The sequence below is a fragment of the Tursiops truncatus genome, chromosome 12 (genome assembly GCF_011762595.2).
Source record: "Tursiops truncatus isolate mTurTru1 chromosome 12, mTurTru1.mat.Y, whole genome shotgun sequence".
Lineage (NCBI taxonomy): Eukaryota > Metazoa > Chordata > Mammalia > Artiodactyla > Delphinidae > Tursiops > Tursiops truncatus.
In genome coordinates, this window is record NC_047045.1 from 74,412,206 (window position 1) to 74,435,420 (window position 23,215).

At 45.5% G+C, this 23,215-nt stretch overlaps 1 protein-coding gene across 18 annotated transcripts in view; it reads left to right on the forward strand.

Annotated features, from left to right (window-relative positions):
• The window catches only part of PLEKHG1 (pleckstrin homology and RhoGEF domain containing G1), a 223,045-nt gene that overhangs the window by 191,016 nt on the left and 8,814 nt on the right, over nt 1-23,215 (forward strand). For 14 of the 18 annotated variants that reach the window (XM_073789725.1, XM_073789724.1, XM_019951566.3 and 11 more), the window contains 9 exons: nt 1,242-1,373; nt 4,140-4,322; nt 4,413-4,508; nt 4,673-4,759; nt 10,934-10,967; nt 13,340-13,435; nt 15,063-15,101; nt 17,157-17,179; nt 21,554-23,174. In XM_073789725.1, the coding sequence (XP_073645826.1) occupies nt 1,242-1,373; nt 4,140-4,322; nt 4,413-4,508; nt 4,673-4,759; nt 10,934-10,967; nt 13,340-13,435; nt 15,063-15,101; nt 17,157-17,179; nt 21,554-23,174 (2,311 nt within the window). The remainder of the gene's footprint in view (nt 1-1,241; nt 1,374-4,139; nt 4,323-4,412; nt 4,509-4,672; nt 4,760-10,933; nt 10,968-13,339; nt 13,436-15,062; nt 15,102-17,156; nt 17,180-21,553; nt 23,175-23,215) is intronic. The other 4 variants (XM_019951563.3, XM_019951564.3, XM_019951568.3 and 1 more) reach the window with 4 other exon arrangements.

Here is a 23,215-nt window from a genome sequence, read left to right on the forward strand (position 1 = left end):
TTGATCTTAAACTTACCTGGGAGTTGTTAGTTTAGTGATACAGTTTCATAGGACCTTTCTAACAGCTGAGTCTGAGTGCAGAAATAAAATGTAAATTCCTTTCCAGTTTCTAGCTGGATGGAAAATTTGAGGATTCAGTAAAAGTAAACAAAGTGTGACTAAAAAACAAGGGAACTAATCTTCATAATTTATACCATTAGATTCAACCTCCACCCTTGAGCTTAACATCTCTGCATGATAAGTGTCATAGGAACAGTCTAATTGACTCTAATATCTTCTTACTCTTTTAGATACTTACATTAGAATTTAGATACTTAAAACTTATTGTTGCTCTTTGAAGACGATACAGCTTCAATTAAATAAGCATTTATTTACCACCCAGCTCTCTGGTGGGCACTGTTGAGAACATAAAGGACTAAAGGAACTATGCAATAGTCCCTATCCTTAGACTCCTAGGAGTCTAGGGACATGTGTCTTATGTACTTAGAAGAATTAGATTATAATCGTGTCCCCTTCTCACCTCCCTGGGATTGTGGAACTCCAGGGCTCAGATAAGTGCCGGTGTTACATCCTTCTGACCATCAGAGAGTGAATACTTGAACCATGAGATACCTCTCAGCACTCTGAAGGATTATCTTTAGTGAATTTCATGAACTAGTGAAAGGCTTTAAAGGCTTTAAAGCCTTGACAACATGAAAATGTCTTGCTGTAAAGGTATTTTTTTAATATAATATTCATTGGTTTTTGTTTTGCTTTGTTTTGAGGCCATTACATATTAAGCCCTGTGTGTTAGTTTTGCTTCCTCTGGGAGGAAAAAAAAAAATGTTTCCTATGTAGTAAGAGTGAGAACCATATTACTGAGAACTGGACTACACTGGCCAACAGGAAGTTCAGAAATCTCCAACTATAATATCAACTCTCTTATCTATTATAATCACTCTAATATCTCTGTGAGACTTAATGGCCTGTATACTTGTTTTGTTTCATCCTCCTTGTCAAATTCCTCCTTATGCAATTCTCACCGACTTCTATTTTTCCTAGCTCCATTCTTATTCGTATCTTACCATTTTGTTGTAGGTATTTCTGGTAGTTATCTCAGAATCTTAAGGAAAGATGATAGTGTGTAAATAAGCAAAAATAAAATGAGAAACTAATCACAGAAGTGCCTTTTGTTTCATTGAGTATATAAGAAAAAAATTTTGAAAATAACTAGGGTTGTGTGTTTTGGGTTTTTTTTAAAGGAAATAGAAAATCACCTTGACAAGGACACAGAAGGCTACGATGTGGTGCTTGATGCTATAGACACGATGCAGCGAGTGGCCTGGCACATCAACGACATGAAGCGGAAGCATGAACACGCCGTCCGGTTACAGGTGAGGCCTCAGGGTAGCAGTACCTGGTGGGGCTGCGGCCCTATGACTTATCATTTCCCAAATCAGATATTAAGGCTGTTCAGTGTTGCACGTCATTCGTGGCCTTCATCATAGATCTCCTTGAGAAAAGATCAGGACATCGATAATACTGATCATTATTTACTGGCTATTAAAGAGAAAGGTACATTGTAACATTCAAACTAATTATTTGCTCATAGCCCCTTCCGTGACCCAAATTAAAAATTTGAGTCTCCCAAGGCCTTATTTTATATTAATTACCAATAAGCAATTCTTGCTGAAAGCAACTCTCTCCAAACTGCTTTTTTTTTTTTTTTTTAATAAATTTATTTATTTTGGGCTGTGTTGGTCTTTGTTGCTGTGCGCGGGCTTTCTCTAGTTGCAGAGAGCAGGGGCTACTCTTCGTTGCGGTGCGCAGGCTTCTCATTGTGGTGGCTTCTCTTGTTGCGGAGCACGCGCTCTAGGCACGCGGGCTTCAGTAGTTGTGGCTCACGGGCTCTAGAGCGCAGGCTCAGTAGTTGAGGCACACGGGCTTAGTTGCTCTGCAGCACGTGGGATCCTCCTGGACCAGGGCTCAAACCCATGTCCCCTGCATTGGCAGGCGGATTCTTAACAACTGCGCCACCAGGGAAGCCCTCCAAACTGTTTAAAGGGATTTTAAGCCTCTGTTCCTCTCTCACTAGTTCATGCAAAATCATGAGGTGGCGAACAAGTGGTGATGGGACGGGGACTCAGAGGAAGGAGAGCTGAGTCTGGAGCCAGGTCCTTGACAGTTTCACTGGGGAGGAGACTCACCACTGCATTTTAGATTCCTCACTTTTAAAATAAGACAAGTTTACTAAGATCCCTTCCATTGTCAACATTTTGAGCCCTAAATTCCTGGGAACTTTGGATAGATGCTAAGTCAGCAATCATGTCCTGGGCATCTCAAAAGATGCATTATTTAAAAACAAAAGGTCACGTGGGCCCAGAGGCTAGTCCTAAGCTCCTTGTTGCCCCTGGAATAAAAGCAAAGCTCAGGGTGACTCCGTGCTATGCAGAGCACCTACATCTGACTCAGGAGTGAAAAGAGCTACGCTTTTCAGGCCATACCTCTGAACAAAACGCAAGGTTTCAGGACTTCCGTGGTGGTACAGTGGTTAGGAATCCACCTGCCTATGCAGGGGGACACGGGTTCGAGCCCTGGTCTGGGAAGATCCCACATGCCGTGGAGCAACTAAGCCCGCGTGCCACAAGTACTGAAGCCCGTGCACCTAGAGCCCATGTTCCGTAACAAGAGAAGCCACCACGATGAGAAGCCCGCGCACCGCAATGAAGAGTAACCCCCGCTCGCCGCAACTAGAGAAAGCCTGTGCACAGCAGTGAAGACCCAATGCAGCCAAAAAAAAAAAACCTCTAGGTTTCATCTATAGGCAGCCAGAGTGTGGTATGACGCAATTGACTATCAAAAATCAAAGGAAGATGACATTCTTTTTATTTTTTTTATTCATTTATTTTTGGCCACCTTGGGTCTTCATTGCTGCACACGGGCTTTAGTTGCGGCGAGCAGGGGCTACTCTTCGTTGCAGTGTGCGGGCTTCTCATTGTGGTGGCTTCTCTTGTTGCGGAGCACGCTCTCTAGGCACGCGGGCTTCAGTAGTCGTGGCACATGGGCTCAGTAGTTGTGGCTCGCGGGCTCTGGAGCGCAGGCTCAGTAGTTGTGGCGTGCGGGCTTAGTTGCCCTGCAGCATGTGGGATCTTCCCGGACCAGGGCTCGAACCTGTGTCCCCTGCACTGGCAAGCAGATTCTTAGCCGCTGCGCCACCAGGGAAGTCCAAAGGAAGTTGACATTCTAATCTTCCAGGCCGTATCTGCTTTGTGTAGCAGTAAGAAAGGTTTTATGCTTCATCATTCAAGTGTTTTGTGGCATAACGTCAGACATAATGTGTGTTAGATATTCAGAAATGGCTAAATGACTGGTTTTTCATAGCTTAAGATTCTGTCTAGCAGTCTGAAGACACCACTAAATCAGGCTCTGGCTCAGACTTACCTCCATTTCTATCTTCAACCAATGACGTTTTAGGTGGTTTTATGGGCTGCTTAATTAAGTGCTGTTTGTGAATGTTTTCATTTTTCCAAAATAACAACATCAGCTTCCTTTAGAAACGTTGATAGGGATGTACAGTAAATCCTAAAGAAACTTCAAAGTCATGCTATCGATATTTATGAAGTTCCATTAAAAACACAGTGGCGAAGAAACATTCATTTCCTTTTCCCAGATGAATGGGGATTAATATCAGGAAATTTCTGAGATGTATCTTGTGTGATTTTCCTCAGGCTTTCATTTTGCGTTACTTATTTGTGGTGTGAGTTCGATTTCTGGAAAGAGGTTTTTCAGGTCAGTAGCTCTGAGGGTGTTCGTCCAGAGAATGTGGGTGAGCACATCATGAGAAGGACAGCTGAGAAGGCCACACACCAGCAGCCTCCTTACCTGGCTTGTGAAAGACAGTTCCACTGCCTTAGTAGAGGGATTATGGAGGGATGGAAAGAAGTAATTGGCAACTCGTCAATTAACAACTTGATTCATTTCTGTTAACCCTGAAGTGACACCAGCCATAAATGCAGACACATCAGACACCACGCAGGGCCCTTAGCCCCTGTCGCAGGTATTTAGACACCATTCTTGAGGCTCAACAAATGGGCCCCTGTGTCCTCGCCGTCTTGCCTTCCCACCTCCTGTTTAATCACAGGGAACGTTCACTGTTTCAGGAGATACAGAGTTTGCTCACCAACTGGAAGGGGCCAGACCTGACCAGCTACGGGGAGCTAGTTCTCGAGGGGACCTTCCGCCTCCAGCGGGCCAAGAATGAGCGGACGCTCTTCCTCTTTGACAAGCTGCTTCTCATCACCAAGAAGAGAGACGACACGTTTACGTACAAAGCTCACATCCTGGTAGGTCCGAATAGAGGTCCCGGGCGAGGACTGGGGCGCTGCTTCCATCCTCTTGCGAGCCTGCCTCCCCCTCTCTGCCCGCCCCTCCAGTGCGGCAACCTCATGCTGGTGGAAGTGATCCCAAAGGAGCCCCTCAGCTTCAGCGTCTTCCACTACCAGAACCCCAAGCTGCAGCACACCGTTCAGGTACCAGCACCCCCTCGCCTCCCCGCCCTCGTGCGTCACGACTGGAGGCCTTTGCAGGACTTTCTGGCCACCTCACGTGTGTCCCATCCAGTCCGAGGCTCTTAGCAGTGTCTGTGTCTTGCGACTAGCGGGGTGGCGTGACTGTCCACATCTCCTCCCGGTAGGCAAAGTCGCAGCAAGACAAACGCCTGTGGGTTCTGCACCTCAAGAGGCTGATCCTGGAGAATCACGCGGCGAAGATTCCAGCTAAGGTAAGACCGTGAGGGCCGCAAACAGTAACACTGAGAGGAATTCGAGTCCCAGAAAGACAGCCTGACGGCAGCAAATGTGCATCTTCCAAAGTAAGACAGTTGAGAGACTACGTAAGGATCAACCGAACCAGCCATTGGTACTGAAACGATTCACATGTAGGGAGACTCGGTGGAGAGTTTTTGGTTTGTTGTTGTTCCTTTTGTGGCTTGAAAGAAGAAAAATAAGGAAAAGACTGTAAGGGAATTTCTAGAGAACTAGTAGAACATAAAGGCAGTTATGAGAATTATTCAAAGGTGTGCTAAGCACCTGGGGCGGATAAAGCTGGCTTAGGCTCTGTGGGAAGCAAGACCCAGACTCAGCCGTGAAGGAATTTGCAGACCAGGGAGCTGGTCGTATAAATGATGTGATGAATTAATAGAGGTATAAGCCAAGTATTGTGGAAGAATAGTGTTCAAGTTTACAGTCGAGTGAGGAGAGGAAGGAAAATGCCTGTTTGCTCAGTCTTGAAGGATGAGGAATTTTTTTATTAAGTGGGGGAAAAGAAAAAGGGGAACCAAGCTGAGAGAACAGCATAAACAAAAAACAAGGAGGTGTGAACAGGGGCCCTGTGTTCACAGCCCACAGAGTGTGCCCGGACGGAAAGGTCGAGTCCTCAGGAGATGGAGTAGGACGTAAGACTAGAAACGTGGAAAGCAGTCACCCGGCCTTTGAAGGGCTTTGAACACATACACTGAGGAGCCTGGATTTTCGTGGTGGGAAACGACTGAAGGCTTTGTGCGGGGGGGTGGCATGGGCCGCCCTGTGTTCTGAGAGTGTAACTTTGGGACAGTGTGACGGTTCAGCTGGCGGAGTGTGAGTGGCGGCAGGAGAAGAATTAGCAGGCTTCCACAGTGGCCTAGAAGAGAGACGAGGGGCACTGCCAGGGAGCATAAGAGATGGGGGGAGAGGCAGAGCCCATCGTGGAACCAGGGGGAACAGGATTTTGCCCACCAAGTGCATGAGGAGAGGGAGAAATAAAAGTCAAGGATGAGTCAGGAGTTGGGCCAAGAGGATGGTGTTGTGAGTTCCAAGACGGGTTGCCCAGGGGAGGGACCGATTGGATGGGCCTCAGAGGGAGCAGCAGGGACACGTGTGCAGGGGCGGCTCAGCTGCAGGGAGAGATGCAAATCTCTCCACACAGTCACCGAAGCCCCAAGATTTGATAGGAGGACCCACACAAACGTGTAAAGGAAAGACGGACCCCTGGGAATCCCAACATCTAAGTGACCAGCAAGGGTTGGGGGATTTGCAGAAGAACCAAAGGCAGAGCAGCGGAATGAGGCAGTAAGAAAACCGAAGGAGAAAAGTGTGGTAACAAAGGAAGGAATGTCTCCGAGAACGAGTGGAGTAACCATCTCAAAGCCTGCAGAGATGAAGACAGATTCGGACAGAAAAGTACATATTAGATTTGGCAACTGAGAGATAAGGGCGAGAGGGCGGTGGGTGGACAAGCAAGGGAGAAGTAAGGAACAGACTGGGTGTAGCCTTCTTTTTTAAACAAAGTTCAGAAGAGACAAACGGTGGTAGTTTGAGGGGAGGTAAGATCAAAGCAAGATGCTTTGCCCTCATGAAGAATAGGGTGGACATGTAGGCTAAGGGGACAGGGAAAGAGAACAGGAGACAGTAAAGATAAGAGGTGGAACACCCCTTGGAATGTGACCCCAGGGAGATGGCGGAATAGGATCATCCTTAACCCCCGAATTTCGGGGGTGGGGGCATGTACTGTAAATACAGTCTAATAAAAACATTAGATCGTGAACTTGATGCTGGAAGCTCAAAACTTCTTATTTACTGAAAAAGTATGCAAGAACGGCTAATGCACGCCTCCATATGTTTGCAATATGGCTTTTGAAAACACTTAAAGGATAGAAGTAATCCCATTGGTCTTAGGAACCAGAAACTTGGTGCGGCTCCATACAAAGGTAATCAATCTATTCGCCTCTTCTACGCTAATTACACTATTTATATTCCCTTTACCAGTAGGTGTAGGGGTTAGTCTTGGAAAGGGTCAGAAATATCTTCCCTGAGCCGGGGGAGAAGAAAAATGAGAAAGGATAAACTTTGAGGTGGACTTGAGGGAACTGAAAGGGTTTGCCTTCACTGAAGTTGGTGGTAACGGCATCTACTGGGTGAGTGAAGCAAAGATGGGGCTGGATGTCCGAGGGAAAGTGGAGGAATTCAGAACACGTGCTAAAGAACACAGGCTAGGGACTTCCCTGGTGGCGCAGTGGCAAAGAATCCACCTGCCATTGCAGGGGACACGGGTTCGATCCCTGGTCCAGGAAGATCCCACATGCTGCAGAGCAACTAAGCCCGTGCGCCACAACTACTGAGCCTGCGCTCTAGAGCCTGCGAGCCACAACTACTGAGCCCACGAGCCACAGCAACTGAAGTCCACGTGCCTAGAGCCCATACTCCACATATAGAGAAGCCACTGCAATGAGAAGCCTGCACACCACAATGAAGAGTAGCACCCGCTCGCCGCATCTGGAGAAAGCCCGTGTGCAGCAACGAAGACCCGATGCAGCCAAAAATAAATAACTTAAAAAAAAAAAAAACTAAAAAGAAAGAAAGAAAGAACACAGGCTAGCGAGTCAGTAGGGATGACTACAGTAATCTGTGAAAGGATCCTAGGCCCACTGAAGCTGGCCACCATGAATGTGTGTGTTGATCCAGCAACTTCAACATTAGTGTTGAGCCATGGGGCGCATGTGGGTTCCCCAAGGCTGAGGACTGGCAGAGCGGTGAGGGTGAAGTTTAAGTGGGCATGGGAAGACAGTGCCACCCAGGATCCCACCTGCAGTGACTGAGCATGATTTCCAGGCTGAGTGGAGGGTGAAACCAACCGGGAAGATAGGCACAAGTTGAAGGATAAGTCAGAGAACTGGTTCAGCAAGAGTTAAGGTGGAGAGATGGAAAGTACCGAGATCTGTAATTGAAGAGGGGACTTCTGGAGTCCTGCGGAAAGAGAGGGCACTTCTGGGTGATGATGAGGCTCTGGGGGCGGCTATGATTGTGTGTTACTCTTCTGGAGTGGAGGGATGGGTGATCAGAAGTAAAGTGGCGAGGAACTAAGGTGAGGGTGGAGAATGGATATCCACGTGTGCGGGGAAACGGTCCGTGCCCAGGCGAGGAGGAATGAAGTGGAGCAGTAAATGCGATGATGCTCATGAGAGTAGAACTGGGTGGAAAAGAAGGAGATCTGATTTTTCTGAGAAAGGAAAGTCTGGTTGCTCTTTGCATAGTTTTTGAAAAGTATTTGAAGCTTGTTCTCAGGGGCTATCAGCAGTGATTGGGTGCCCAGGAAATGAATGTGCACAGGTGTGTGCTTTGACTTAAGCATGAGTCTCATCTCTTCAGGGTGTTGCGAGGTGTCAGGTAGCTCATGCAGAGAGGCAACTGCATTTGCTTCATGGTTAGTCACTTGTTTGCTGGCCTTGTCACTGGCAATGCCCTTCTGAGCAATGGCAGTGTGTCTTTGATATGCCCCACCTGTTGTTTACCTGTCCCTGGGAAAATCAAAACTGCCAAAGGGCTTCTGAAAATCAGTTATTGGCCATTACAAAGTGAAACTAGGCTACAGACCTTCCTCTTTCTCCCACACTAGGGGTGTGTATTCCAAGCAGTTTTCCCTTTATATTTTATAATGGTTAATAGAGTCACAGTAGAATTGTGCTTTTTTGGTCCAAGTTCCTGACCCTTTTAGGTGTAAATAGATGTAAACATTCTATTTTTTTTAGCTACAGCTTCTTGAGCACACATACACTGTGCTGAGTACTTTATATTCTTATTTTACCCTTAGAAAAACACCTTACGAGAAAGGTCTTATTCTCCCCGTTCTAGAGAAATAAAAACAGAGGCTCAGAGACGGAAAGTAAACTGCCCAAGTTTATGCAACTAGTATACGACTGAGCCCAGATTCAAACCCAGTTCTTCCTGGATCCAAAGTTGATCTTAACCACGTTATTCCTAGGGAAAATGAAAGCACACTTATTTAATATACTTTATCCACCATGAGCTAATGATAATTTTCTATTTTATTTAAGCAGGATTATTACTAAGTTGAAGTTTTCTCTCTTCTCAAGACTGTTTCTTATTTTCTTGAAGCTTTCAAACTATATTTACTCCTATCAAATAAAAGAATTACATAGTGGGAACAAACATCAAAAAATGTACCACCGGGCTTCCCTGGTGGCACAGTGGTTGAGAGTCCGCATGCCGATGCGGGGGACGCGGGTTCGTGCCCCGGTCCGGGAAGATCCCACATGCCGTGCGGAGCGGCTGGGCCCGTGAGCCATGGCCACTGAGCCTGCACGTCCGGAGCCTGTGCTCCGCAACGGGAGAGGCCACGGCAGTGAGAGGCCCGCGTACCAAAAAAAAAAGATGTACCACAGTTCTACTGTTAACACAGCTGCAGAGGTTAGGTTCCTCGTAACCTCCTTCCATTCCTTTCATTCAGTGATAGTCTCTGGCTGACCCCTAGTGGAAAAATGTGGGAATAGACTTTTTTTGAATTAAATGTCAAGACCAGAAAAAAAAATACTGAGTTCCTCGAAGTCAAGTTTATGGATACCAAGAAACTTGCTGGGAATTAGCCATATGGCCCATCTGTATACGTGGCATATAAACTAAATTTCATCCAGATTAGTTGGGAATAAGGTTCAGGTAGAGACTGTTGCATTTTATATATTCGCGTGGTTCTGCCAATGCACTTCACGGGAACTGAGCTAACGTTTGTGTCTGAAATTAACTTCAACTAGTAACCTCAAACTCTGAATGTATGATAGAAATATCAGTGTCATAAAAATCTAAGCATTTGTTTTCTCAAAACTCAGGTGACTGCATTGTTTTGTGGTTTGTTTTTTGTTTTTTGTGGGTTTTTTTTGGTTGCCCCTTAGCCCAGACATTTTTACTGTGATATCATCACATACTGTGACAAAGTATTAGTAAAATTATTTTTAAAGTTATTTTTAGCATAATGTTTGTAGGTTCCATTACACTACCTTGAAAAATGAAAATGACATGAAAGAGGCGAGAAAACCTACCTAGTTTTTTTCTTCTTTGAATCCTCAGCAAGATGGCTCATGTTAAGGCCATTAACTTTTCTTTTCACTGTTCCCTATACATTGATAACATATGGCAATAATTCCACAAAAAGAAGCCTCAAAGCAATAAAGTTCAGAAGCTCGGGGGTTGAGTCGGGGAGAAGTTTGTATGCAGAGAAAGCAAGAGACAAGGTCATCAGGGCCAGTCCCCTGCGGGAGTAAATGGTAACTAACTTGGGTTGAGTGCCTGTCATTTGGTCCTGGTAGCAACTTTGAAAGGTCGCTCCTATCTTACCATCTTAAGGTCGAAGAAACACAGGCAGGAATATGAGAGCACCTGCCTAGTTAAGTGCTAAAGCCGGGATCACAAACCATGTCCTCCAGGGTCCTTCTCCCACACCGCAGCTCTTTCTCCCCCTCTGGGAGATTCTAGGGCACACACAAGTGATGGTAGGTACAGGGGTGCTGGGAGAGTCAGCTGATGATAATCGCATAATATTTGGAAGGACAGGGGAACTGTCCAGCAACTAGTTTGCATTCAGCTCAGAAGACTTATAATGCCCCAAAGATACAGGGAGGGCTGCTGGTGTAGGTCCTAGGCCCTGTCCCTTGAGCCTTTGGCTCCATAGATCAGGGCTGGATTCAGTAGACTAGGGTTGGGTAGCAGGAATCTAGATTTTGATACGCTGCTCAGCCAGGTTTTTGAACCTTCAGTGAAAGTTTCTCTCTCTCCCTCTTATTTTCCCTTCCTCCTCCGACACCTCCCCGCCTGTGTCTCCTTCCCCTCCCCTCCCCCTCCTTCCCTCCCTCCTTCCCTTCCTTCTTTCTCTCCAGGTGAGGGCTGTAAGCTTAGCTCTGGGGCACCAGTGGTGCAGCAGCTACCACCCACATGAGGACGGATGCTCATCTGTTGGAATCCCTTGAACTATGTGTTAATGCCTAAAAGACATGAGTTTTGGTTTTGTTTTTTTTTTTAAGCTTTTCCAAAACCACTCACTCAGGTGGGATAAGACCCGTATTAGGATTGGTAGTTTAAAGAAGAAACAGAAAAAGGTCACTGCAGTTATAGCTACACCTTCTTTCTTTCAGGCCAAGCAAGCAATACTTGAAATGGATGCCGTTCGTAAGTTTTGTTTTCTACACAATTTGAAATCTCATTGTCTCCTTGTCTCTCTCAAGTTTCTACAAGTTTATGGCAAATGTCCATTGTGAGAAAGTAGCAGCTCTCTATTCACTGTTTTAACAAACAGAGCCAGCAGACAGTATACCCTCTTTCTAACCCATTGGCTTGTTTCTACAATAATTTCTCGGTTCATCTGTGAGCTCCCCGACGGCTTGCCGCTGGTCTCTGCATCAACTCACAGTGTAAGATATGTTTCCAGGGTCACCCTTGCCCCACCTCTGCCACCACCAAAAATGATGGTCCCACAATGCATTTCCCACCTCACTCCATTAGCGGAAAATCTATGTTGATTATCTGCAGTAATCACGCTAACTAGATAGGTATTGGTTTTCCAGATGCAGGTCACATTTTAAAATTACAACTGCCCCACATATGTTATTGTGTCTCTGGACTTCTCATAGCAGCCAGAGAATAAATATAAGTGAGGTCTTATAAAATAAGACCTGTTCGAAGCACTTATCACATCCTTGTTATCTCCCAGATTAAATAGAATTTTAAAAGAAGCAATAGCTTTAAAGACTTACAGCCAGGTCTGACAGAAACTTTTACTTAAAACTTTCTAAATAACTTGCTTTTGAGGAATCTTTCCCCAAGAGCAAACGCTGATTCACCTACCCCACCCTACCCCAGCCCACCCCCCAGCCTGCTGGTTGTTAATTCTCCAGGGGGGGAAAAAATAAAGAAACATTACTGAAGTAGAAAAATGAACACCGCCACTGTCACTGAGATTCCCCACTGCGTGTCCGTGAGATCCCGAGAAATGATGCAAGGTGATCCCCACCAGAGAGCTGGGCTGGGGCTCCTTGCCCTGTGTTCTCTGAAGCCGCTTATTTTATTCAGTGGAAATCTCTCGAAGATTCTTTTTACTGAGGTATCGTTGATTTACAGTATTATATAAGTTACACGTGTACAACAGTTTTTAAAGATTATACTCTAGTTGCAGTTATTATGAAATATTAGCTATATTTCCTCCGCTGCACAATATACCCCTTATTTCTTCTATAAATATATATATATATATAAAATGTATATAATATATCTGGGCGCTCTGAAGCGAAGGCAAGGTCATGGATGGGCAGGTGAGAATCAGGAGAAAAGATGGAGGAAGATGGGGATCCAGAGAGGTCAGCTGTTCCATGTGAGCAGCTACATTCAACATTGTTTATTTATTCCCAGGCTCTGAGCTAGCTCTTGGACACCATTAAGATTCTGTGAGCGCACGGAATGGTGTGAAGCCTCTAACGGTGCTCTGCGCCTCTCTGGCAGGCCAGGCCTGGGCCAGAGCCGCTCAGCCTAGGAAAACAACCTTACTTGCCCTACCCTGACTTTGGTCTCAGCTGGCTGTGAACAGAGCAGGCCAGTCCATTGGACCAAATGGCCTCTGACCCTGGAGAAGTGTATGTGGTCTTTAACAGTCCTCAGAACTTTCTTGCACTTCAGATGCCCTTGAAGGGCCGTAACCCCGATTTGAAGAACGCCAGTCTACGGCCGTGTCCTAAAATTGTTTACCCTCAGGCTTTAGGTGCAGATGATCTTGGAATACGCTGCACTACTTCAGGATTAGACCAGAGTTTCTTAATCCAAAACCTGTGTACCCCTTAGATGAAATAAAATGAAAACCCCCTGTCTGGGAAGAGAACCTAAACCATTCATCACATGTTCAAAGGAGCCACGTCTAGAAAAACATGGAGAGTCGCTGCCCGGGAGGACAGCTTCCACGGGGGCAGGAAGGGCTCGCCTCCCTGCACCGCCACGCCGGGCACCAATGCCTCACAAAATTGCTACCTAGAGGGAATTCTCCATTTGGTTTTACCTTGACAGGGCCTCTGTTGTGGCCCATCACCGCAGTCTGTCAGGGGCCTTGGTAGCAAGTTCAGCTGCAGGGATTTTCATGTTCATGGAATTGACTGACCACTGTGGGTCTTAGAGCTGCAGATGAGTCTGAGTGGGTGTAGGAAGTTATCACACCCTACACACTTGAACTAACTTTCTAGTAAGAGTGGAGCCAATGGTTATAGCTCTTTCTGCCAGAGAGTGAAAAGAAGAGAGTACAGAGAAAGAGTGCCTGTGTGTGCCTGGTGGGTGCTGGGCGGGGTTGGAGGAGGGGTTGCGGGCTAGCTTGCTAACACACTCCAGCAGTCAGTAAACAGAAAGTCTTGAGATGCGTATTCAACACGAGTTATGGAAGGAGGGATTCTACCATGCCTGACGAAAAAGAATAAATCCATAGGTATCAAAACAAGTCCTACCCATTTGCTGAGACGTTCCGGAACGCTTCCTTCTTATAGATGCATGTGGTTCTTACGTTACAGATTACCCAGGCTTCTGTTACAGTCCTGAGGGAGAGACAAAAGCCTTTTGTGGCTCTAAAGATGGTTCTGCTTCATATCGGCTAAGAAGAAAATCTGGTAAATAGGATGCGGTAATCAAGATAATTATGGGGCGTTAGTCGTGAAAGTCCCTTTCAGTCTGACAAAAAGGTATATTCTTTCCGGTTTCTGAGCACACCGCCAGTTTGAATACCTTTGAGAATGCCTCCAGGTGGGGCTCTCAAGCTTTGGTTCTGAAACTCTTTCTACTTAACCCTCTATTTTCCAGTGAATATAAAAAAACATGTCAATCAACTAAGTTCACTTTGTATAGCATGTTATTACCATTGGCCTGCAGGTACTTAAATTCTCTTTACTATCGCTAGTGAAAAATTGTATCCTGTAAATGACGCATCCCAAAGAGTATTCAGACCTAAAATTTTAACACACATTTGCTAAAACAGACTTCGTGTGGTATTCCCTTAGCCCTCGGATTTTTTTTTCCATTTAAATCGGCATTTATTGAGTATCTACCTAATTTCCTGCACTGTACTAAGAACTGGGAATGTACGAATAATACACAGGATTCCTGCTTGCAAGGAGTTTGTAGTCTAGTGGGAGAGTCAAAAAAAGGTTGAATAAATACCAGTTCATACAATGGAGCTGTAGTAGAGGTTGAAAGGAAGAAAGAGCGGGGAGACAAAGGAGAGAGGTGAACCCTCTAGGAAGGAGAGAGAAGGCCGTACAGAGTAGAGGACCAGTACCCCAGATGGGATCTGGGAGCTGAGGAGCCTGATGGGGTGGGAATAGCACATGCAAAGGCCCTGAGACTTGAGCCAGCGTACCTTAGATCAGACAGCTATTGCCAGTTGTTTGGCCTGGCTGCAAGGTGGGCCGGAGGTAGAGGTGGGCAAGGTCAATCGGAAAGAGATGTGGCTGGAAGTACAGATTGGGCTCTGATCGTGGAAGGCCGAGTAGGCCACGCAGAGGGTTTGAACTTCATCCTGCAAGCTATGGAAGGATTTTAAGCAATGACATGTTTGCCTTTTAAAATGAGAGTTCTGGCTCGATGTGGAAAATGAAGTAGGCAGGGAGAATTGGTAGGAGGCTGTTCCTCTAGCTTGGGCGAGAGATGGTAAAGGTTTGGAATAAGACAGTGGTGATTGGGGTGGAGTGTTCCTGGGATCCCACAAGACCATGATGGATGAAAACAGGAGAAACTTAAAATGATGACCTGGTCGCTAACTAGGGAGGGTAATGTGAGTGACAACTAAGATAAGAATCCAAATGGAAGAGCAGATGGGGGAGACTGGTGAGCTGCGACTGGGACGTGTTGAGTTTGCCGGGTCTATGGGCATGTTGGGGACACGTCAGATGGACAGTTGGCATCTGAGACCTGGAGCTTGCGGTAGGGCTCTGGCAGAAGAATATAAAATTGAATGTTATCCGCTTATAGGTGGTAGTTAAAGCTCAGAACATTGCTCTGCTAGTTGGTAGGGCTGGTTTTCTGTTAGGTGACCCCAGATCGCACAGCTTACTATTTATCCTACAGTTTTGATGGAGGGAATGTCTTGCTGCTAAGTATCTCTAAGCAATCAGGATTTAGATGAATTTGATAGAAAATTTCTAGAGTTCAATTCATTTGCCCATAAGCTAATAATTCACTTATAAAGAAAAAAACTTGATTTGGTTTTGCAAATGATGCTGGCCTTATCTTTTCGCTCAGAACCTTCCTCAAGATCGCATAAAGTTTTGAAGACCAGCGGTAAGTCCTAAAATAACTTTCTTTTTTCATTCTTGTTGGTATCCACTAAGTCAAACCATACACACAAAAAATAAACACAAGATGAATTACAGATTGGCAGATTTGATTAACCCCATTATAAAATGTAAGGCTGAATGACATAAAACGTTTGCAGCATAGATAATGGGCATAAAAAGATGAATATCTGTGAATGTTGATGTTAAGAAATCCCATATATCAAAAAGAAAGGACAGGGTCTTCCCTGGTGGCACAGTGCTTAAGAATCTGTCTGCCAACGCAGGGGACATGGGTTCGAGCCCTGGTCCGGGAAGATCCCACATGCCACGGAGCAACTAAGCCTGTGCACCACAACTACTGAGCCTGCGCTCTAGAGCCCGCGAGCCACAGCTACTGAAGCCCGCATGCCTAGAGCCTGTGCTCCGCAACAAGAGAAGCCATCGCAATGAGAAGCCCGCGCACCGCAATGAAGAGTAGCCCCTGCTCTCTGCAACTAGAGAAAGCCCGCGCACAACAACAAAGACCCAACGCAGCCAAAAAAATAATTAATTAATTAAATCTATTTAAAAAACGGACAAAGGACTCTTTTTTTAATAAATTTATTATATTTATTTATTGTTTCTGGCTGCGTTGGGTTTTCGTTGCTGCGCGCAGGTTTTTCTCTGGTTGCGGTGAGTGGGGGCTACTCTTTGTTGCGGTGCGCGTGCTTCTCATTGCAGTGGCTTCTCATTGCAGAGCCCGGGCTCTAGGCGCGCGGGCTTCAGTGGTTGTGGCATGTGGGCTCAGTAGACGTGGACTCTTTTTTGAAAGGCAGAGAATATAATTGGGCAGTTTCACAGAAGAAACACAAACTGCCAATAAAATTTACAAATGGTCACCTGTATTAGTGATCAGAAAAATCATACATTTCAGTGAGATAAACGGAGAGGAGAAAGCTGTGGGCTTGGCCAAAAGAAAAGAAAAACAGGCACTCTGAAACTGTTGGTGTATAAATTTCTGCAACCTTTTTGGAGCAAAATTTGTTAATGCCCATTTAAATTGAAAATGTGTATTTGCTCTTGAACCAAAAATTTCAAATTTTTCACCCATAGAAATTTCACAACGTACACTTCCTGTATAGAAGTGCTCACCCAAGTGAGCACAGATCTATGAGTATCTGTGTTCTTTGCAGAGTTTATATAACAAGACACCACATAAAATGCCCATCTAGTGGGAAATAGTTTTAAAAGTTGTAGTAAATTCTGGAATACTGCATGGAATATTCTGCAGCTGTCAAAAAGAATCAAGTACATATCTGTCTACTGATAAGAGTGTCTACATATATTTAGCAGGAAATTCAATTTTGCATGTTGCACCTTTAAGAGCAAAAAAACTGCATTGTTGTGGGATTGGGGCAGTGGGCATGGGACCTGGGAAGATGAACATCAAACTTTTAAGTGTGGCTACCTCTGCAGGGTGGAATTTGTGGAGAGGGTTTGATCGCTTTTTACTTTAAATGCTTCTGTAATTAAACAGTGTTGAAAGATGAGACACACATGATCAGAGAATCGTAAGGGTATATATGAGGATGTGGCTAGTAAATCTCTCCCCACAGTTCCTCTTGCACCCTCCTTAGCACAGTGCCAAGGTGACCCTGTTGATAAATGCTATATCTTCAATGAAAGCCAATAGAATATTTAAAAATTAACAGAAGCATAATCTGATGTTTAAGTGAGTTTCATGGCTTAGGGCATGTGGATTATTTTTTCAGGTAATATATATTTGGGTGGGGGGAAGCTTTTGAAACGTATTCATATGAATTGGTCCATTGCTCTCAGGGATTTAAGGAAGATACTTATCACTCAGATACATGTCTGGTTGTTTTACATGTAGTACAAGATCTATACTTGGATTACTGAGAGGCATTTTCTAAAAGTTAGGTCTCAAGAGCCCAGAGATGCTTGGGCTTCAATTATTAACAATAAGTTTAAAAGCCCTATAAAATGTGAGTGCTTACCTATGTATGAGAGAGACATTTTTAATCCTCAAACTTAAAAATAAAAAACTTTTATTTTTCAGAAACAGCACAAGACATCCAAAAGGTAAGTACTATTGACATTTCTTATTTTGAAATGTTTACTTTAGGTGCCCTTTATACCTACCCTTTCCTTATATGTCTCATCTCCAGCTAATCTTCCAAGTGTAAACAATTATTTTACATGTTGAAATAGATTTAAGTTAGGGCTTGTCCTTATCAGCTCTCCCTCCACCTCACCACCCCAGCTTCATCTCTCAGAACCAAGGCAATGATTTCTTCATCCTTCTGCCCCACCTCTCTATTCAGAAGCTATTACCTTAAGATGTAACACCCGGGCTTCCCTGGTGGCGCAGTGGTTAAGAATCCGCCTGCCAATGCAGGGGACACGGGTTCGAGCCCTGGTCCGGGAAGATCCCGCATGCCATGGAGCAACTAAGCCCATGTGCCACAACTACTGAGCCTGCACGCTAGAGCCCGTGAACCACAACTACTGAGCCTGCGTGCTGCAACTACTGAAGCCTGCATGCCTAGAGCCCGTGCTCCGCAACAAGAGAAGCCATCACAATGAGAAGCCCAGGCACCACAACGAAGAGTAGCCCCCGCTCACTGAAACTAGAGAAAGCCTGTGTGCAGCCATGAAGACCCCAACACAGCCAAAAATAAAATAATAATAATAAAATTAATTAATTAAAAAAAAAGATGTAACACCCACACAGGGCTAGTGTGGTGCACCCCACATTGCCCTGTGCCTCTGTGCCTATAAGACTGAGGCTCTTGCTTCCTGAGTATTTGCTCCCTTTTCAAAGCATCAGACTTCAATCACAAAGATCCCCGTCTAAGAATATGGTCCTGCTGCTGGTATAAGAGGTGTGATCGTAGGTGGTATAATGAAACTTCACTATATCAAGCTTTGATTTTTCTCCCTCCAATAAAAGGTTAGGAGAGGCAGAATAAAAATGGTATGTTGTATTAGAAGATGTATATTCAAATTTATTACCTACGAACAATGCCTATTGTATCCTGACCTGGGCAAACCACATCCAGTATGCCTACTGATCAACTGGCTTACTTAACAGTGCTTAGGGGACTGAGCGCAGCTTCTTACTTCATGCTCTGTAACTGTAGCAACGCGGCTGTGAACATCTCCCCCGCGATTCTACGTGCTCCACTCCTTGGCACAGGGCCAAAGTGACCCTGTTAATAAATAATGTATCTTTCAGTTTAGACGCCTAAATGTCTAAAAATCAACATGGTCTTACCTCTAAGCTATTTGCTTAAAATTACGGCATGTGGATTTTTTTCAGGTAGTACATATTTCTGTTCGGAAGCTTTTGAAATTTATTAACATGAATTGGTTCATTGTCCTGAAATATGGCATGAGATTTTGATTTTTTTAATGTACTTTGTTTTCATAAACAAACCCTGGGACGGTGCCCTTGTAAGGCAGCCAAGCTATGATCACGGAGCAAGCCTGGCTTAGTACCAGCTAGGGGAATCGCTCTATTAGTCCTAGAGATACAATCTCAAGAGCTTCTCGGAAACTTTCTACGATAGTGATCGAGTCAAGTCTCCATATGGGGACTAACTAAACCTTATACAATCTGAAGACAAGAAAGAAAGAAAACACCAATGTACTTTTTTCTTAGTGGTAAAATTCCATCTCCTAACAAAAATGAATGTATACTAAATGCAGGGAGAGATTAAAGAGATAAAGAGATTAACGTTTCTCCTAGAATATACCTTCTAAAGCCGTCTTTGTGTGTGTGTGCATGTGTGTATATAGCGAGAGATAAAGGGAAGGAGAGAGGGAGAGAGATTTAGCTCATATATAAGCTGAGGATTAAGACATGGGTTCAAATCCATTTCTGCCGTTTATAAGCTGTATGACTGTATGCAAGTTGTTAAACCTTACCAAGACTTAGTTTCCTAATTTATGGAATTGTTATAAAGATTAAATGTGATATGTTTTTTAATGTGCTTAGTACAGTATTTGGCACAAAACAAGTGCCCCATAAATTAGCTCTTATTATGTTATTATTAAGTAACCGTAATACTGAGAATGTGGAAAACTGTTCATCACGAGGGATCTACACTACATACTTCTGTGCTGTGTCCAATCCATATACTGATTATTTCTAAATCTAACAGCTTCCTCAGTTCTCCTGATGATTTATTTGATATAAACTTTCACCTTCCAAATTACTGCTAACTTCACTTCAAGTGTAGTTACCTTTTGGGAATTCCCTGGCAGTCCAGTGGTTAGGACTCTGCACTTCCACTGCCAGGGACACGGGTTTGATCCCTGGTTGGGGAAATAAGATCCCGCAAGCCACGCAGCGTGGCTGAACAAACAAACAAAAAAAGGGTAGTTACCTTAAAAATATACTTTGATATTAACAATTCGGGGTTTCTAATTTTCTAAAATGTCTGGGAATTTTTCTGGAATGAAAGATTTTAAGAAGGTATTACTTCTGGCTGTTCACAGAATTGTTTTGTTACACTTCCACAGTGTTTGATCATGATTTAACTAGCTAATACTAACTTGTTTTATTTTATAAAATGTAGTTACTGCGTACCTATATTTTATAAACATTTTACCAGTGCAGTCTGAGTAAGAGGAAAAGGGAGAGATATTAAAGGGTAAAGAAAAAAAACAGAAGAGCCAAAATATAATATATATATATTTGTATGTGTGCACATATATCTATATGTGTGTGTATTCATTTCTTCCTAGTCTTCAAATAGTCCACATTTTTTTTTTTTTTTTTTTTTGCGGTATGCGGGCCTCTCACTGTTGTGGCCTCTCCCGTTGCGGAGCACAGGCTCCGGACGCGCAGGCTCAGAGGCCATGGCTCACGGGCCCAGCCGCTCCGCGGTATGTGGGATCTTCCCGGACCGGGGCACGACCCGCGTCCCCTGCATCGGCAGGCGGACTCTCAACCACTGCACCACCAGGGAAGCCCCACATTTTTACTATCTGAAAAAAATGAACAAAAGATTCAATGGCTAATTAGATGTTTTTAGCTTTAAATTTTTAATAGAAAAACAACATTCAGGATAAAATTGTATCTTTGCCCTCCCTGATAGACAGGCAGGTAAGCAGACAGACAGACATATTAATAGGTGGATATTCCAAGGTAATATGTATCCCAATTTCATTGATCAGTGATGAAAAATTCTTGCTAATTTGACATTTCCAATAGGTTACTATAGTGTTTTGACCAGAAAATATACCCCTGGTACTAATTAGTTTGAACCTGTCTTAACCCTTTCAAATCTTTGAAGCTAATCCCAGTACCCACAGAGGGCATCAGAGGGCAGTCCACTCCCTGTCTGCACAGTTGAGCTCCATCAGGAAAGGTTCCAAGTTATAACAAACCCATTGTTTTCTCTGATTAAAAATCATTAATGTCACTCATAATTTACTCCCTAATTGGCATCTAAATATTGCTTAATTAAATGTATTTTGAAAGAAAGTAGAAATTTCATTAGCTCAGTAGTGGATTAAATTAAATTCCTGCAACAAAGGCTCTTTTGCCTAGAATCTATAAACCAAGGCACTGCTGGTCAGGTTCATGCAGGTCTGCAGATTTAAAGGAAAACCCTTGGGGGTCTGCAGTCAGATCACCGACAGGGGTGTTTCTCGTAGACCGGAAACCACAGTAAGACCGCTAAGAATCAAACCCCAAATAGAAATCAGATACCATGGCCCTTGACACCTATATATGTTCATTTATATAATGTTATTTACCGAGAACACATCGGAATTATTAGAAATATCTAAGAGTTTTCTGTATTTAGCCAATTCCCTGCAGTGGGGAAAGGTATTTGGAGTCAAACCTGGGTTTACATGCTAGCCTTTCCACTGCTGGGGGAAAACATGTTACTGAATCCTAAGAGCCTAGATTTCCTTACTGTGAAACTGGTACAATCATATCTAATCCAAAGAGTGATTGTGAACGTTAAGTTTGGAGAATGTCTTCAAATGGCCTAGCCTATTTCTAAGCAAATATCAGTTCCTGTCCTTTCTGCTCCTTTTGCAAAAAATCTGATGTGCTTTCCAACACAGTTAAAATCAACAATGTTTGGGCCTCCCTGGTGGCGCAGTGGTGATCCGCCTGCCGATGCAGGGGATGCGGGTTCGTGCCCCGGTCTGGGAAGATCCCACATGCCGCGGAGCGTCTGGGCCCGTGAGCCATGGCCGCTGAGCCTGTGCGTCTGGAGCCTGTGCTCCGCAGTGGGAGAGGCCCCAACAGTGAGAGGCCCGCGTGCCGCAAAAAAAAAAAAAAAAAAAAAAAAAATCAACAATGTTTACTGATCATTTTCTTTAAGAATATCACAGTCTAGGGGGAGAGGCAATGTGTAAATACAGGAGAACATCCTAAGTCATGTGTCCTGTGGTGCTACAATTCAATGGATATGTCTCTATCCTCCTCAGGTTTCCAGAGAGGAAGGGTCTCCCCAGCTGACTTCAGCAGGGCCGTCTCCTGCCCAGAGGAACAGTCAGCCGAGCAGTTCTGCCATTATCAACGTGCTTCGCGGGGGCGGGGCTGTCAGAAGCATCTGGACGGACCACCAGATCCGGCAAGCCTTGTTCCCCAGTCGGCGGTCTCCGCAGGAGAATGAGGAGGACGAAGATGATTATCAGATGTTCCTGCCATCCTTCTCCCCTTCAGATCTGAACTCTGCCCGACTGTGTGAGGACAGCACTTCCAGTCGACCTTGCAGTTGGCACATGGGACAGGTCGAGTCCTCGGAGACCCCCAGCTCTGGCCACAGGGTTGTGCGGCGGGCCAGCAGTGCTGGCGAGAGCAACACGTGTCCCCCTGACATGAGGCATAGGGACAGTGACAGCCCTCAGTACAGCTCCCGAAGGGAACTGCAGAATGACCCTAAAACAGAGGGTCTGGACGGGATGACTCCCTTCGGGTCCTCTGTAGAGCTGACCATTGATGACATAGACCATGTCTATGATAACATAAGTTATGAGGACTTGAAACTGATGGTGGCTAAACGGGAAGAAGCTGAAGCCCCTCCCCCCAAATCAGCCAGGGACTCTGCTCGCCCCAAGAGCACCCCGGAGCTGGCCTTCTCAAAGAGGCCGGCAAGCCCAGAGAAGAGCCCTCTGCACCCCCAGAGAGATGGTGCCTCCCCAGGCCGGGAGGCGTGGAACCAAAGCTCACGCGAACTCCAGGTCGTGGAGGAGAACGTCTACGACACCATCGGGCTCCCAGAGGCGCCCTCCCAGGACTTCAAGTGCAGCAGCCTAAAACGTCCCAAGAGGAGCACCTTCCTGGGCCTGGAGGCCGACCTGGGGTGCTGTGACAGTCTGAGGGCCTCTGTTTCCCAGGACAGCCTCCAGTTCAGCGAGGACGAGGCGCCCTACCCCCCGGGACCCTCCGGTAACGATTATCTGAGTTTGTTCTATAACTCCTTCGGCTGCAACTTGTCCATAGCGGATCGGTCCATCTCCGATAAACTGTCTGAAGAAGTAGATGAGATCTGGAATGACCTGGAAAATTACATCAAGAAAAACGAAGTCAAAGCCAGAGACCGGCTCCTGGCGGCGTTTCCCGTTAGCAAAGACGACGTGCAGGAGCGGCCGCTGGCGGGCAGCGCCCCAGAGCTGGGCGCGCGCTCCCCACGTTCCCTGCCCGCAGGCCGGGCCCCCCTCGTGCCGCCCAGAGACAGGCCGGGGCCGGTCTCCTGCACACTTGACCTAACCCCGGCCTCCAAAGACAGCTCCTGCCTGAGTCTCCACCGGCTGTCGCTGGTCAGTGACCTGCCGCCCGTGGAGAGTCCCTACGACGTGGCCAGCAGCAGCCCGTCCCCTGCAGACCTGAAGAACTCTGACCCCGGCATGGACACCGCAGACAAGACCAGGAGCAGGGTTTTCCTGATGGCCAGGCAGTACAGTCAGAAGATCAAGAAGGCAAATCAGCTGTTAAAGGTGAAAAGCCCGGAGCTGGAGCAGCCGCCTGGCAGCCACGTGCAGAAGCAGGTTCCCAGGGACCTGGCGGCCATCCTAGAAGAAAAGAAGCAGGGCGGGCCCGCCATCGGTATGTCTCCCGCGCTGCCCTTCTCCTTCCGAGGACTGGGA